General features: G+C 41.7%; 1 protein-coding gene across 13 annotated transcripts in view; it reads left to right on the top strand.

Moving 5' to 3' along the window:
* mbnl2 (muscleblind-like splicing regulator 2) overlaps nt 1-16,916 on the top strand; it is a 50,384-nt gene extending 33,468 nt beyond the window's left edge. For 3 of the 13 annotated variants that reach the window (XM_046382259.1, XM_046382261.1, XM_046382260.1), the window contains exons 4-9: nt 60-263; nt 2,083-2,343; nt 5,682-5,735; nt 6,151-6,301; nt 7,935-7,970; nt 12,958-16,916. In XM_046382259.1, the coding sequence (XP_046238215.1) occupies nt 60-263; nt 2,083-2,343; nt 5,682-5,735; nt 6,151-6,301; nt 7,935-7,970; nt 12,958-13,082 (831 nt within the window). In that variant the 3' untranslated portion in view covers nt 13,083-16,916. Of the gene's footprint in view, nt 1-59; nt 264-2,082; nt 2,344-5,681; nt 5,736-6,150; nt 6,302-7,934; nt 7,971-9,125; nt 9,221-12,957 lie in introns of all 13 variants that reach the window. The other 10 variants (XM_046382263.1, XM_046382268.1, XM_046382262.1 and 7 more) reach the window with 10 other exon arrangements.
* Nucleotides 16,917-17,310: the final 394 nt, after the last annotated feature.

Genomic DNA, 17,310 nt, shown 5'->3' on the forward strand with positions numbered 1-17,310 from the left:
CAGAATAGCTTAAAGATCAGTCATGACAATACGGAGAAACTCTCTCTCTCCATCTTCAGCAGACATTTCCAGTCAGCCAGGGCCTGGGTTCCAGCGCAGGTTTGAGCTACACACCATACCTGACTCCCATGTCCCACAGCATGGGCCTGGTGCCCACAGACATCCTGCCCAGCACCCCCGTTATCGTCCCTGGCAGCCCGCCTGTCTCTGTCACCGCCGGTTCGTCCTCCAACCAGAAACTTCTGCGCACCGACAAACTGGAGGTGATCCACCCAATCACATTTGTACTTCTCTCAGACCAGACGAGCTTGACAGCTAATCATACCTAATGTTCTCTTTGAGATCATAAAGTATAATTATGGTAACATCTGACTGTGATTATTGGTGTGACAGAGATGCAGTAGATATGTGGTGCTAATGACTATCATTTATAGCTCCAGGGCACTTACAGGAAGACACTGGGTATTATGGTTTTGATACGTCACCAGTACACGTGTAAAAGATTTTTTACGTGCTGTGAATACAGTCTAAAAAATGAACTGGTTAATGCAGGAGTCGGCATTGCAACAAATGAAAGAAAGTTATGTAGTAATTGTTATCAGTGTTGCACCTTTTTGGATGCAACTACGTGTTGCATAAATTGTCCTTAATTACTCAAATAAAAACATTTTGAAGCCCGCATGAGGAAGTCAGGTTCATAAAACACCTGTTCATACCAAGTTTTACATATAGCTATGAAAAGGAAGTTGTTTTACTTAGTTCTTAACCTCTGCATTATCCTTAGCACAAGTGAAGGAACATCTGATTGTATTATCCCTTGCAGAAATAATTGAGGCACATATCAGAAACATGATTCAAAAAAAAAGAGAGGAGTGTGAGATTACAGTGATTTTTGAAATTGGAATTTGCTCAACACAAACTGGTACTTGCTAGACAGCCACAGTTAGACTGAGACTCCATCTGCCCCCTGGCAAATAACTCTGAATGAGAATAGCTTGCTGATTGTGAAAGAGTGCAAAAAGGGGAGGGTTTTTTTCCCACTACATTTATATAGATAAACAATAATCTCACTAAGACCTGGAGGTGATGCGTAGGTGTGTGCCTGTATGTGTTTTTCTGCAGGAGTGCTATCACTTAGCAACTGAATGAAGTTGGCTCTAATGAAAACAGTATCCTTGCTAGACACATATGCACTCCCACACGAAGCCAACGTGTGTGTGTGTGTGTGTGTGTGCACTAGTGTTTTTGTAAGAGCGTGTTTTAATGCTGCATATGAATTTGGGCAGTTCTGCGTAGGTGTGTTTGTGTGTGTGTGTGTGTGTGTGTGTCTCAAGGCAATAGCAGATCCCCCTTCTCATTATGCTGGGGCCTTTGAACTCTGACTGGTTCACTGATCTCACAATTGTATGGGTTTGGCATACATTGCAGTTTGGTTACACGGTGTTAAGACCTTTTAATTCAGAGTCCCAAACTAATTTATTGTCTGCGTTAAAAAGAAATGGTTTGCGTGAGTCTAGTGCAGCAGAATTAAATAAAACCTTTGAATGCTCCACCTCCTTTCCTGTGGATTAGACTAAGAACAGCATAGCCTTCATATATTTGTCAAGTTTTTCCTTTCTCCACCTGATTTGAACATATGGTTTTGTTTTTTTTCTGGAATATGCATTTTGGAGGTGTCTTTGCAACCTTCAGAGTATATAAAGGTTGCAGCAGAATTATAGGGGAGTAGCACACATACCAACATAGATTGATAACATAGTAAACACTGCTTTTCCTTTATTTTCTTCCAAATGTTACCTTTTAGTTCTGAAGCCGGCAAAAAGTTGTTTTAGCAAGACACCAAAATGACAAATAGTTTAGAAAAATCTAATATTGTCATCAAGAATTTGATGCCTGTCTGAATGTTATGCTGTTCCTGGGACTATTATTGTCTCCTGATATGTACTCATGTATTCAAATACTCACAGTTGTATATCTCTTTGTGTATGTTTTTTCTTCTCTTTTTGCATCCATGTGTCTGTCCCCCATCTGTGTGTGTGTGTATGTGTGTTTGCTCGCACGCCCGACTCTCCTGGCTTGCAGGTTTGCCGCGAGTTCCAGCGGGGCAACTGCGCTCGCGGGGAAACCGACTGCCGCTTCGCCCACCCGAGCGACAGCCCCATGATCGACACCAGCGACAACACGGTCACCGTCTGCATGGACTACATCAAGAGCCGCTGCTCCCGCGAGAAGTGCAAGTACTTCCACCCCCCGGCCCACCTGCAGGCCAAGATTAAGGCCGCCCAACACCAGGCCAACCAGACAGCTGTGGCTGCGCAAGCTGCTGCCACAGCTGCAGCCATGGTGAGAGCACAGCACTACCTACCTACGTACTGTACACCTTTCGTACACAGTGCCAGGGCAGGAAACGCACACTCATACCAGAGAAATCTCACAAGGTTTCTGCTTGTTTAGAGTACTTGTGGAGTAAGAGCTTGTAATAGGACAGCACGGCAATTTTATAGCACCTATACACACTACAACCTGAACTTTCCAAGTAAGATTTTAACCTTTCATTTTAATATCCAGGGAGGCTTTTATAGGGCACCAAATAAACAAGTTATTATTGGAAGCTTTATGGTTGTGAGCAAATAAATGCAATATATACAGTATTATTCCCACTTTGTATAACATTCACATTAGCAAAGAGGTTCCAATACCAAAGCCAAGTGCTGCTGCCTGACTTTATACAAAGCACAGGTTGCTTCAATTGAAGATCAGAGATTATTGTATGTCCAGGAATATGTAGAGAAACTGCTAGCTGATAGAGCACTACTGTTCACTTTCTGTTACTGCAAGAAGTTACTGCAAGTTGTTATTTCGGTGATACTTGGTGAGCAACTTTGAAATCCATGTAATCACATGTAGGCTCAGTGAATAAACATGACATCATCACAAATGGTGTACACAACATGTAAATACATGCTGTTGATGATGACAACCACAGTAGCATAAAATGTGGAGCGCTGCTTTATTACTGTATAAAACATACCCACCTCTGCTGGTTTATTCTAGTGGACTCCAGTGTGCAATTCACTAACAATAGTCAGCCCAAAGTGAGGCCGTTGTATACAATAAACAGGGTTTAGTGAGACATAAACGCATCAGTATAATGCCGCAAGAACAATCTGTTATTATCTCTCCGCAGTCTGCCTTTATTTTCCAATGCCCTTGGTTCATACAGAGACAATGTGCTGGCTCACACAACCCCATCCCACCCACCCCCACCCCACCCTACTCTCAATGATAAGTGCAGCTCTCTGCAGATCAGTGCAAATTGAATCAGGGATGGATGAGGATGTAGCCACGCGGGTGGGGGTTTACCCTCCACTGCCTTTATTGGAAAAGTCCCCCAACAGGTTGAGGAAGAGACAGAGGAACGGTGAGACAGACGGATAGATTGAAAATGCAGGCAGGCAGACAGCGAGAAGTGGCAGTGTGTCTTGGCTGTGCCACACCCTCCCCCCAGGCTCAGAGTGGCTTCTTTTGAATGGTCCTTTGGCTGTTGCACTCGCACACCTTGTACTGCGCCAGTGTGCTGACTGACTCCATGGCATGGGCATGCTTTACGCTCTGCACATACCTTTCTCATTGGCTGGCTCCATTCGCTGCTTGCTCTACTTGTCCTTCCTCCATAAGTCCACAGTGTGGATGATAAGCCGACTTTGACTGCAGATTAGTCTTGTTTGTGCGCATCGTAGCAACTGCATGAAGGCTGGGAAACGACGAGGGACTGAAACATGCAAAAACAGAAGAGAGGCGCATGTCAGCACTGTTTTCTGTACACCAAGTACTTTAGTTTAACAAGATCCCCCTCGAGTACACAATGTTTCGTCAATCAATGAGATTTAGCTCCTTGTACATTTCCCTTCCAAACCTGTGCTTCATACTCCTCCTGTGTTCCTCATATGCCCCAGTTTATCAACTTTATGACCCAATTCCCAATTTACCATCAGCAGTTACAAGCTGTGCAAGAGGTTAGTAGGGTTAACCGTAGGACAATGAGTTGTTTAGTCAGCACCTTTGATCCAATTTTCTTTTAGCCCTTAACCTAAGCTGAATCACTTTCATTGAAGTAGAGACCCATTAAAGCTGTATTGTTGCACTGCTGCAAATATGTGATATCATTATCCATAATTCACTTTTTTTCAGTCTAAAGCAAGTAGGCTAGTGGGCTGTAGATAAGGTTACACATTAACTGATACAGTTACAGTAAGAATATCCTGTTCTCAAGGTTATGTTGTTTTCCTGTGCCACATTATGTGTTGCTTGCCATGCTGTGATCTTCTTCCTCATTGCAAGTTGAATGCATTCATCTTTGCTTTTCATACCATTTTAATAAGCCATCTTCATTTAACTAACCGCGGTGTTTTAAGTCTGTTAACACCACAGTACATCAGCAATGCACTGTTGCTCTTGAACAGGTATACTGTTACATATGAATAGAAAATCCACATACACAAAGCAAAAGGCTTGTGCATGGACCTCTTTAGTGCTGTGCTCATCACATCCATATCATCCCTTAGTTTTTCCTCTCAGCAGTGACATCCAACGTAAAAACGTTTTTGCTAAATTAACAAAAAAGCAGTTTAAGTAAAACAGTTTAGCTTTGCTTCATACTAATATCAGATCTGTAAACTCATGATTAAATTGCTTCTGGATTTTAAGATCTTTGTTGTATGTAGGAGAAATGTAAGAATAAACAGAGCTCCACATTCTGTGATCAAACTATTGCTCACATCGCGTCACCTCCCCATTGTGTTCACGATGCAGATTTATTATGAGGATTTGTCACTTAATTCAGACTTGAATTGACACCACTGCAGAAAATGTGACTGTTAAAGCTACTTTTCGTTGGGACTAGCTGTTGTCGCCGCCACACTGGGGTCGACGCTCTCAACAGCCTCTTGCCAGTAATAGTGTTTCTCTGTAATTTAAAACCCGCCTACACACACCAGATCTTGCTGCCAGGCTGTGAGGGCAGAGTTCAATCATTTGAGGGGCGTTGACCAGAGCTCACACACGTCCAAGTCTGTTGTCGGTGTTTTAGGGAACTTCTCAGGCCCAAAAACCACCTCACATCATCAAGCAGAGCACAGTCCTCCCAGGAGCACTGTAATTATTGTGTGTGTAGGACTGAAGTACTGCTTTAAGATCTGCAGAGATGTTCAGATGTCACATGAAGTGTCAGTCCAGTACTGATAGTCTGAATCAGCTGTGTTTACAATACTGCATTTTCTTCTTGCGTAGATATTCGAAATTTGATTTACTTGTTCAGAAGTAGTTGACGGTACTACTAAATGCTTTCCCAGTAGTTTTGAAGTACATCATAGAATCTTGCTTTTTTTTTTTTTTAACCAAAGGTTAATGTAGATGCTTTTTTTTGCTTTTGTACTAATTCAAAAAGTAGCAATGTTTCTTTAAAGTAAACAAAACAATTTTTTGTTTATGTGCATGCCTATTGTTTTGTATGTGGTATACTTGCATTCAGATTATTTTTGTTTTTGTTTTTTTCCTTCTCACCTATCCACAATGCAATGCTGTCCCCCATGACGCACCTCTGCTTGCTGTTACCTGTATGTTAATACGCTTGAATCCCATTGGCCCACTGCCATCATGTGCTCGCTGCCTGCTAATTAAAGACTCAGTCGACTGCCAAAGCAATGAAGCGACCCCTCGAGGCAACTGTAGACCTGGTACTTTGACCTTTCACCTTTTGCTTTGCATGTAGCTTCTTTAATTGTACTGTAGCCACTCACAAAATTTAAGTTGGCTCTTTTGTTTTTGTGAAACCCTGTAAGACACTTTAAAGTAAAAATATTTATCTTTTATGATCACCAGTGGCAATTCTAGATTGTACTGTAGATTTATTAAATGAACAGCTACGATGTAAGGCTAAAATAATTATCACACTGTTTTCTTGTTGTTGATTGCCTTGCTATGGTGTAGTTTGTCATTGTCCTTGTGATAATTACAGCAAGTTTCCATTTTTGCTTTGTTGTGCTGTGCATAGACAAATAACAGATTATTAGTGTTGACTTGTCTAAGTATACAGTTCAAATCTGCTATGTTGTGTGTGTGTGTGTGTGCGTGTGTGTTTTCGGTGGATAGGCGTTCCCCCACGGCGTCCTCCAGCCCCTACCAAAGAGACCAGCACTTGAGAAGAGCAATGGGTCGAGCTCCCTGTTCAACCCCAGTGTTTTGCACTACCAGCAGGCGCTGGCCAACGCTCAGCTCCAGCAGCCCGCTTTCTTTCCCACAGGTAAGAACTCCCAATCAATACACACAGCGCACAGATGCAAACACAATCACCAATAGGTATGCGGAGCATGCAAGCATACGAACAGATAACACTCAATGAATGCGCTCGGCTAACCTTCCACCCATCACAAATGTGTCTTTTTGGACTTAAAGTGAGAGCACCTCTTGTATTCAGTTATGTCGGTTAAGCCGTATGTTTCTTTTTTGAAAGGGGTTCGTTTGAGTGAAGCACATAAGGAGCCCCACTGTGATGGTGTGTGTGTGTGTGCAGCTATTCACCTTCCGTAAACTTTGATCTAGCGCCTGCCAATATAAACACGTAATTGCTGCCAGGTGGAAGTCCAGCGAAGGCTTTGATCAGAGCAATGAATGATATGATATATTACAGCTTGAATATGACACACCTGTCGTTCGAACTCCCGAGCATACAAAAGAGCAAGACAAGCCCAGTTGTTTCCAAGTCAAAGTCCCTGTATCAATAATTCAAAAATAAAAAGAAATAATGAGTTTCAGAGCAAACACAGCCTTTTCAGTATGTTTCCATACAGAAGAAAAATCCCCCAGAAAAACAAAATGTTCTATTTTTCCCAAATTATTTCAACTCTGCTCCCTTATTCCTCTGCAGTCATGTCCCTCCCCAGACTCAATGCACTCACTGTCTAAACCTCTCATAGACACTAACAGTCGCTTAAGCCCCCTCGGGTCACTCACTAAATGAGTTAACTGCAGCTAATACGGTGGCCTGTAGCCATAGTGAGTCATGAGGATGAAACTCCCATCCCTCACTCTTCTTTCTACAGCCCCTCATCCCTCCCTCCCTGTGTGCTGTGTGTGGGAAGTAGCCTGCCCTGGGTTGTTTGCAAATTTTTTATTTTTCTTTTACCCAAGTTTCAGATGGGATTTCTCCTCTTATATGAATCTTGTGACACAGTGAACCCTGCCCAGCCTGTACTGACACTGCATGATGCTGCTGATTGGCTTTACCACTTCTTTACTTTTAGTCTTTCTATTATCTCATCTCTTCTCTCTTTCTCCTCGTATTTTATCTCATACACACACTGTATTTAAATGTATTACAGTAGTTGCAGCTATTTAATTGCAGTGCTTTTGTGGCTGCAGGAGACTTAGAAAATCATTTCCAAGTTGGCACACAAAAATCTACTTTTTAAAGATTCAGTAAATTGTGAAGAGTTTGGCTGCATGTTTATCAGTATGTATCATTTAATATTAACAAAGGGTGAAGTAAATAAGTGACTGATTATCTATTATTTCCTTTCTTCACATCTGCAAACAGTAACCAATAAACTCAGCCAGCTTTGCTTTATACTAAACGTGGCCGCAGTTTCATATCCCACAGTACACCTGTGTCATGTTTGATGTAGCTGCTGCTGTATGTAAACAGTATATCCCCACTAATGCCATAACTGAATATGAGAATACTACTGTGAACTGGCTTTAACAGTGGCATCTGAGCTGAAGGAAGTCTTCAAGCTTTTGTTTTTTTTGTGTGTCTTGTCTAACCTTGTTGTTCTCCTCCCTCGATTAACCCATTTATTTCCCTCTCTCTCTCTCTCTCTCTCTCTCTCTCTCTCTCTATCTCTATCTCTCTGTTTGTCTCTGCATGAACACAACAGGGTCAGTCTTGTGCATGACTCCTGCTAGCAGTCTTGGTAGGTCCTGACCTTCCCTTTACTCTCTCTCACACACACACTGTTTGATATATAGAGAGTGGGGGTTGGGGGGGGGCATGGAGTGGGATGAGTGGACAATATCTGCAGCCCTTGCAGGTGAGACAAAAGGTCAGCACATCACGTCCTGTGGCATTGATGAAACTTTTTCAAAATGTTGTATCGATTTCCATCATGCTGTCCGTTTATTTAAACTGAGGTACGACATGAAACACGTTTTGTATCACCTGAAAGAGTTGTGACTTTCAGTTTTTGTTTCCCTACTGACTTTCTCGCTAATGATTGAAATGTGGATTAAAAATGCTGCAGAGTGATCTGTTCTGAAGCTGTAGGATAGCTACTGTCTGTTTGCTGTGCTGTGTTGATCAGGAAATTGAAATCAGTTTCCCAGAGAAATGATCTCAGCCACGTAGCTGGAGCGTTTGCCTCTGCTAAAAGGGGATGGGAATTACAAATGGAATTACAAAAAAGTTCCTGTCGGCCGACAAGCAGGTCCACACTAGTGAATGGGGGAAAAAAAAGATGACCAGGAATAATGATTTTTAACACAATATTCCAACAACCCTTAAGAGTTGTGTGTTTCTGGCCTGCTTCTGGCTGTTGTCAGCCCACGTGGATTGAAAAAATAAAATTCCCTTCCCTGCTACCAAAAATTGTAATTGGTGTCTTGTGCCTGTCAGCTTCTCTGGGAAAAACAGCAAACTGATTTTCCGTAAAAAAATTTCCTTGTTTGTGATTGTAATCAGCTTCTCTCCTCTTGTTTTTGTTATTTTTTTCTCCCATGCTCTCTTTTTCTTTCTTTCTTTCTGTCTGTCCTCCTTGCTTTGCATTGTGAATGGTTGCATGCCATCTGCCGGTGTAACCCCTAACGATGGCTTGCTGGCTCTCTGTAACATCCGCCGCCACCACCACCATCAACAACGACAATAACAAACAATACACGCACACATGCACACACACACACACACACACACACACGCACATACTCACATCACAATGGTTGCCATGGTTACCATAATGCTCCACCTACCTGTCCATTGCTACCACCTCCTCCCCCCTCCTCCTCCTCCTCCTCCCACCTCTCCCCCCCTCCCCCTCCCCACCCCACACCTCCCCTTTCCCACCCTCAAAACAAAGTCCCAATGATGTACAGTGCTACGCCTGCTACTGTCTCTGCAGCAACAACTCCTGCCACAAGTGTCCCCTACGCAGCAACAGCACCAGCCAATCAGGTTTGCTCCTTTTAAAGCTTTCTTTCATCAGTCCCTGGAGCTCTGAATAAGTGCTGCTTTCTAATAGTGAGCTGCGATAACCTGCAGCTGAGCCTTAGCCCACGCCCCAGCCCCTCCCCATCCACCCATCCGCCTGCACTGTGCAAACTCACACTGACATAAGAAGCCAGTGAGTGGGTAGTTTACAGCAGAGGGGCTACTACTACCTCTGCAAGCCGGTGCCAGTTCTTGTAAGACACCCAACAAGCACTTCTTCAGAGCTCCCACATTTGCAAAGTAGTAGTTGTGTTGTGTTGCACTACTTCCTGGTTTTGTTTTGCATGTTCTGTTTTAAGTTTTGTTTTCCACTTTTCTTGTTGTTGTCAAATAAGCCTCTCCATCTGCAGTAGGGGGCATCATTTGTATTGCTCATGTGCTATGCAAACACACATTAAAGCAAATATATACAAGCATTTTCTGCAGCACTTAACAGCTGCCATATTGTTGTTGTTGTTTTTTTCTGTTTCTACTCCTGCCCAGTTTCACCTTTTTAACCTTTTACCAGTTCTGGGACAAAAGGTAGACTAAATCATGTGAGGAAGCGGTTACGGACCACGCTTGTCAGGCAGTGAGACAGACGCAGGAAAAATGATCACAGAAGCTGTCTAAAAATGGCTTCTGATCGGCGGCTCTCCTGTTGCTGCGTGTCAGCAGGAGCCAGGGAAGCGGGGCCAGGTTTGAATGCCAGAGTGTGACGCATGTGTGGCCCATTTTAAACCTGGAAATTTCTGCACAATGCTGGCACTCTGGCCCCATTCAGCTGGCAATCATTTACTGGTAGTTCAGTCGAGAGGTGCTTTGAGAACACACAGATGCACAGATGAGAAGTGTTCCACAGATACGAGTGTACTGCAACAGTCGCAGCATTGTTATTCTTACCACTCATTTTTTTCTTTTTTCCATTCATTCTTTTCATTTTGCTTTTTAAATTAAATCATTTGAGAAAATTGAAGTCTCTAAGAACACTCAAAAACAGTTCCCATCTGGAATGAAAAAAAGAGAATAGAAGAGAATAGAAGCTCACAGGCTCATTTTAAAATAATAATCATAATAATAAAGAAAAGAAAATTAATTTCTCAGACTTTCCCCTTCCATTATTAACCAAGGTTCCGGCCCCAGTACCTTGTGCTTTATTGCCCCTCATAGGCCAGCAGTGTGTTCACTTCCTGTGAGTCACTGTCTCTTCCTGTAATTGGCATGCAGCAGCAGTAGCAGCAGGAAGCAGAGCTGCTCTTTAAAGATGCATGTGGGACAAGGAGCTGGAGAAACACTGACGTCAGCCTTCGATGTCTGTCTCCTTCTGCGCCCCCCCCCCCCCCCCCCACACACACACACCGTCCCCCCACCCTCCCCTCCACACCCTGCATAAAGAGCCCTCCAGCTAGGACACGGTTAACACGTATAATCACCAGCTGTACTGCATACAGTACACGCTTTGTTCACTACAGTCATTGCCATCATATGAGTTCTCACCCAGATTATGATTTTTTTTAAGAGCACATGCTGCTGACATCATTGTTTTTGCTGAAAAAAGAAAACCCACCCTGTCAGAGCCGGAGTATGAGCTGCAAATCCTGACTTTGTACCAGCGCTAGCTGTTTAGGCTGTTTAGCATCAGACATCAGCATCTCCTTAATTGTTAGGGATCGAGACAGTCCAGAACTTAGTGAGGAGAATTAAATGATCATTCACGGTCATATGAATAATCGTATTTGTTGTATCTCCACAATTGCAAAGAGTGTCCCTCTTTGCAATTTGGATGTTGCACACGTTGAGAGTGTGGTTAGCTTGTGACCCTTCAGAACTGTCACTCTGACAAGACAAGCAGTAACCAATCACACCGTTCCAACTTCCAGCTCATATTAACGCATCTGCAACAGTGCTAACAGTCCTGGGGTCTCTGGTAACATCACTGCTTTTGCTGGAGACTGTAAAGTAGCAGCGCCCTCGGCTGTCTGAAAATGGCATTACATCATGTACTTCACATACTGTGTTGTATGCAATGACTGGATGCTTAATTGATTATAAGAAGTTGTTAAAATCGAATTAGAGGTTATTATATTGTGCATCCTCCCTGTCCAGGGAATATTATTCTCATTAGTCTTAAAACATTTATTCAAATTAACAGAGTAGGTCACTAAAATCCAGTGCAATTACAACTGCAAGCTGATGTTAATCTGCAAAAAAGGCTACGACAATTCATGAATCTGTAACTCACATATAATTATCTGACTGCTGTGCTGTCTTCCTGACTTGTTCTGGTCTGAAACATGCTGCTTGTATTACTGCGCCAAATCAAAGACAAATACGACCCGCAAACAATTCTTGGTGTTTGTTTTTACCCCCCTGTGGTAACAGACGGGTGGGGTGTACCGTCTTATCTCACTGATTCCACCCATCTGGCACCCAGTAATGTTTTCCTGTTTTCATACTGCTCTACTGAGTGGGCTTTCTTCTCAGCCCGTTCACATCACACACTTTTTCCACCTGTGGTGACCTTCTGTGATGTGTCATGTGACCAGTGGCTTCTTTCCTTTGCTGACTGTCTTGTCTATTAACAAGCACCGTGCAGCTTTGTTCTGTTTTGGCTTGCTGCCAGTGGCAGCCAGCAGCTCTTCTACCTGTCTCCCCCCCCCCCCCTAGACAGTCTCTCTCTCATTCTCTCTCTCGACCTCTCTCTCTCTCATCTCTTTCTCTTCTTTCTTTGTCATGTGTTGGATTCGTCTTTATCTCCACGAGGGAGAAAACCCACAGAGGTGACCAAACCTGGATCCAATGCTATTTGCAATTAATTAGAAGCATTTTCTTTTATCTGGATGAAACAGCAAGCAGGTGGCATAACCACAACTCAACAGCCAAGACAAAAAGCACTGTTCATCGACAAATATTTATCCGTGACTGTCTCAACCTGGGACACTGTTGTTGTCGTACGCACCACCCACCTGATAGCTAAATGTCTCAGAATGCTTCAGCAAAGTACACATGTTCTGTCCAACTACGCCTAAAGGCAAAAGTGTTCAGACATGTCCTGAATGGCCATACTCAATGGTGGCTGCCATGATAGCCTCCTCCTGGCTGCATCCTAATGTCCTCCTGATTTCTCTCTAGAAACTCTGTCTTTTTTATGTCTTCATAGTCACAATGAAGCGTAGAGCAACCAAAACCAAATCAACGTGATAACACTAGTTCACCAACTCGTTCGGACCAGTGCAAATGAACTGTGTATTTGAAAAGGCCCTAAAAGAAGTTCACGTGCTGCTTACTTTCACCTGCCAGTCCTCCATAAAGTGGGTGTGATGGTCGGAGTGTCCTTCTCAGGAAGTTACAGAAATTATCGTCGTTGTCGTAAAGGTGGTTTCATGCGTTAGATAATCCAACAGGCACTTTGTTTGAAGCACACTGAGGCCAAGAATAGGCAGGAAAAAGGCGAATATTGTTTGATCCAGATCTCAAGAAGACACCAAACAAAATAAAAGCATCAATTCTATGTACTTATATTATTAATGTATATTCTTATTTGTTTTAATCAGTCAAGATCTCATGAAATTTCACTGTCACACATTTGTGTACCGAGCCATGCAAAGCAGATTTTATCTACAGGGTGTTACTTTACATTATGTGAACCTCTCTCTTTCAGGTAGACTAAAATGTTCTCACCTTCCCTTTTTTGTTTCGGTCTCTTTGTCTCTTTCCTCCAGATCATCCTGAAGTAAACGTCAGGAAGGGAACGGAGTGTCACGAAGCTGCACTAGGAAACCCAAAACAGCCCCTGTGTAAATACTACCTTACCTCTCCCATAGAGGTTCAGCAACCTGCATGCTAAGAGTGTAACACTTCAATTTAACCGTAAGAACTGCAGTGCCGGTGTAACACACACACACACACACAAAAAAAAAGATATATACTGTATGTATTGCTAGAAAAAAATATTAACATGAAAAAGTAAAAAATATTCTTATGTATAGTACCATAAACACACTATAGAGGTCATTTTAACAACTGTTCTCCCGAAGTACGGTGGATCCCCCCTCTTTCTCGCTCTCTCTCTCTCTCTCTCTCTCTCTCTCTCCCTCTCATATTTATTCTAAAACCCGGTGCACATTGTTCATCCCTTTGGTTAGTTTAAAAAAACAAAAAAAACAAAACAAGGATGCTTGATTTGCACTAAAATGATAGTGCTTAATGTTAAAGTGGAAAACAGGAAGAGTCACAGAAAAACCCGTGCACAACCACACCGACGCGCTCGGCGCTTTCAAGTGGGTTTTCGTCTCGCGCTCTTTGTTTCTTGTCTCTACAAAGTTGAATGTCCTCGGGGCATCTTAATATGACTGTCCCTGCGAGGGTCCCTCTGTGACCCTCATCTGCCCTAGATGCTGTTAAGATGCCATGATGAAGCTTATCCTTCCCTTCCCCCTGCCAATTTTTCATCTCCGGAAACATCTTGCCAAAGTCGCAGCTCGGAAGAAGTCGGTGGAATCAACCTGCCAGAAAGCAGAGATTTTTTTCTTATTTGTTTTTTTTTTTTTTTTCTTTTCCTCTTTCGCGAAAGCTGCTCAGAAGGCACCCTTTATTTGTTTTGGTGCTGGGTTCAGTGCTTTGTTCAGGAGGAGTGGTGGGATAGATTGTGCACGGATTTTTGCATGTAGTCTGGGGAAGAAGGTGCCCAGTGTTGACGGAAGATAGTCGTGGCCATTAACGAAAAGCCTAAAGGCTCGGGCCTGTGCCAAGGGCTTAGCAGAGCTTGAGGGTTCGTTCCAGACATACCAAGCCTTGTGTGTGTGTGCGCATGTGTGTTCGTATCTGGAGACTGATGGTCTGCCGGCAGACTGGGACTCTAAGCGAGGTCTAGCGGGTGATGACAACACCAGGCCTGGTAGGAGATGTTCTCGAAGGGTGGGGGGGGTGGGGCGAGGGACTTAAGTGCTAAGACTAAACAAACTAAAAAAAAAAAAAAAAAAAACAAAACAAAAAAAAACGGTGCATTTGACGATGCTCGTCAAGCAAAAGATGACTTGAACTTCGACTGGAGGGCTATCTGTGACCGTCGGTTGTCCTGTCCAACCCTACTATCACCGATAATCCTGTTCCATTTTAGAAAACTGTAGAAGTGCCTAAAAAATTGCTCATCAACAACACATGCATCCAGAGTGTATCACTAAAAGTCACACAGACACAAAAAAAACACTGGCTATCAGAGGCTACATGGACCTTTCAGGAAAGACACGACATTTCGCGATTCGTTACTGGAAACGGTATCCTAGCAACCGTTCATTAAGATCACAAGTGACTTTGCCGAGACAAAAGAAGTTAAAGAAATGACAAATCAAAAATAGCTTTGTAGAATGTTTGGTGACTTTCATGGTGTACCATCATTTCTTACCATGGTTTGAGTAGTTTACATGAGGAACGTGAGTGAGAAAAAAAAATGTATTGTAAACTGTGTAATGTATGTAAAGTGTCTCTTATTTTGAGAGTTTATATTCACGGTTCTAGAAATGTATTCAAAGTTATTTAAAATTTGTGTTGTGTCTATTATCAAGGTATGTTTGAACCCCTCCCAAAACCCTCCACCATCTCCACCTCTACACAGAACAATCATTTGTTTTTGTTTTTTAGCCAAGATCATAAAATTGTTCTTTTATTATTTTACACCAACCCTATCTTTATTTTATTTTATTTTATTTGCATTCTATAAATGGCATGTTTTAACTCATGATACTAAATCTCATTTTCCTCATTTTCAAAAAATCTGATGTAATTTCATGGTGCTTGATTAACATCGACAATCCACAATACATCACACCTTAGAACAGGAGTGCTTCACTCTGGTTTCACATTTTGGTTACATTCACTCTGGCTGTCTTCACATGCATTATTATTTGTATGTAATATTTGTGGAAGGTGGTAAAAGTTCTATTTTGTTGTAATTTATCTTGCGTTACTCTTGGTCAAATTTTAGTCAAAAAACGATGTTGTTAATTATTCTATTTTGAAATGAATGTAATTTATTGAGCTGTGCTACGTTCTGCACGGTTGGTCATTTCAAGGTCTAACCTGTCAGGTGAGCGAATGAGAAGTTGCACATGTCTGAGGGGTGGGGTTTAAAAGTCAGCCCACCAATAGAAAGCTACTGGATCTTTCTTGCCTTCTCATCGATTAAAAGATCACGGTGTTGCAGTAATGAGCATAGTTATAGAGTTGCTTGTGTTGTTGGAAAAAAAAATGTTTATTGTATAGATGACATTTTACCAAAAAAAGAGAAGAAAATTTCAAAAAAGATGTACTTTTCACTCTAGTATAATAGTATTTCATAACAATATTAAGTTGTTGCTGTGGCAACCAAATGTTGCAATTACTAAAGTTCGGTATTTTTGTAAATGACATTGTTGAGTTGATTTTTGTTTGTTTTTGCTAGAACACTGTACACAAGGTAGATTGTAAAGAAGATATGAACATTTCTTATTCTTCACTGAGATTATGACAATGACCTAATATTTTCATTAGCAAATAACAGCCTCTATAGTGCTGTGACTGTAACACTTAAATAGATTTAAAGTCATCAATGTTACATAGATTATATATAAATATATATGAGAACGAAATAATCTATAAATTAATAAGTTCAGATGTACAACTCTTCCCCTGACAGAGGACCTTTAGGTTCCACACTGAGACATTTTATTCGATGTATCACTAGAGTTAAGGATTGCACTTTCCATGTTGTTTAAAGATGTGATCTGTTTCCTTTAAGGGTTTAGAGGTTTTTGCCCCCTGCTAGTAAAGTCAATCTGTTTATCAATCAAAAGCAGATACCAGTAAATAACTTTCAACATGTTGCATGAGAAAACAATATTTTCTTTTCTTACTAAACGATAACGTACTGAATGTTTCTAGTGAAAAAAAAAAGTCTGTACACAAAATGTCCTCATTTGGTGACCCACAATGCCCTTGTGTATGGAATCCTCTTGAGATGTAATATTTTATTTTCAACGTGTTGGCAATGATTGACTGATGGTAACAAAAAAAAAAAGGAAAAGAAAAATGTAAGCACTTTCTGAGCAGTTTGTCAACTGAGCAGACTCAGCTTATCCAAACACTTTGCCTTATCTTGAGTCCAATGTGCTTAAGGTTTTATGTTTTTAAGAGCTCTTATAAAATTATTCAAGAGACTCGAATGGGCCTCTCTTCCCAAATCCCTTCAGTTTCATTTCAAATATGTACCTTTATATCTAAAATCATTTTTTAACGGTTTTAATGTGTGCATCACACGGCCAAAAGGGGCGACTGCAACAGAGTGAACAGTCATTTGTCTTTACCTCTGGTCTCCCAAATCTGTAGTGAGATAATTTTGTGCCATTACTTTATAATGGAACTATTCAGATCTTGTAATTTGCATCTTTAGCCAGCAGAGGGCACTACACTGGAGACTACAGGTTATGAATTGTGACTGTCTGTGCCATCATTGTTGCAGCGCACCCCCACCAACAAAATAAAATCAAAGATAATTTGACAAGAAGACCCTCATTGGATTTATAGTTTCAATGTAATCGTTTTTAAATGTATTCTTTTTGCTATTTTATGTTTCTATAGTCAAATGTTTCTTTGGTTCCAGCAAGATAGTGTAAAATCTTGAAAGAAATAAAGAAAATCAAATTAATCTTTTGTCTGGATCTCTTATTTGTGTCATTTAGTTGTCCTGTTTGTGTCATACAAGACCCGAGAAACTTGTTTCAGTGACCCTGAGTTTTTCTTCAGAGGCCCACTCAGTGACCCCTTTTGGACCCTGAAGTCCACTTTGGGAAACATATAAAGGGCAGAACACAGCTATTAGAGCTATTAGACTGTACAGACACACCTAGAGTTAGGACAGAGACTTAAGCTGCTTTCATTAAAGTTTGTCTGAGCTTTTCAGAATTAAATTTTTGCCACAGATGATAAACATAATGACAAGGCCTTGGATCTGGGCAAACCTGAAGTGCTATATGTCCATCTAGATTATTTTGGTACGAGATGCTAAATTTTATGTAGGAACTGTTTTCTGTCCGTGTATC

The sequence above is a fragment of the Scatophagus argus genome, chromosome 24 (assembly GCF_020382885.2).
Source record: "Scatophagus argus isolate fScaArg1 chromosome 24, fScaArg1.pri, whole genome shotgun sequence".
NCBI classification, from domain to species: Eukaryota; Metazoa; Chordata; class Actinopteri; family Scatophagidae; genus Scatophagus; species Scatophagus argus.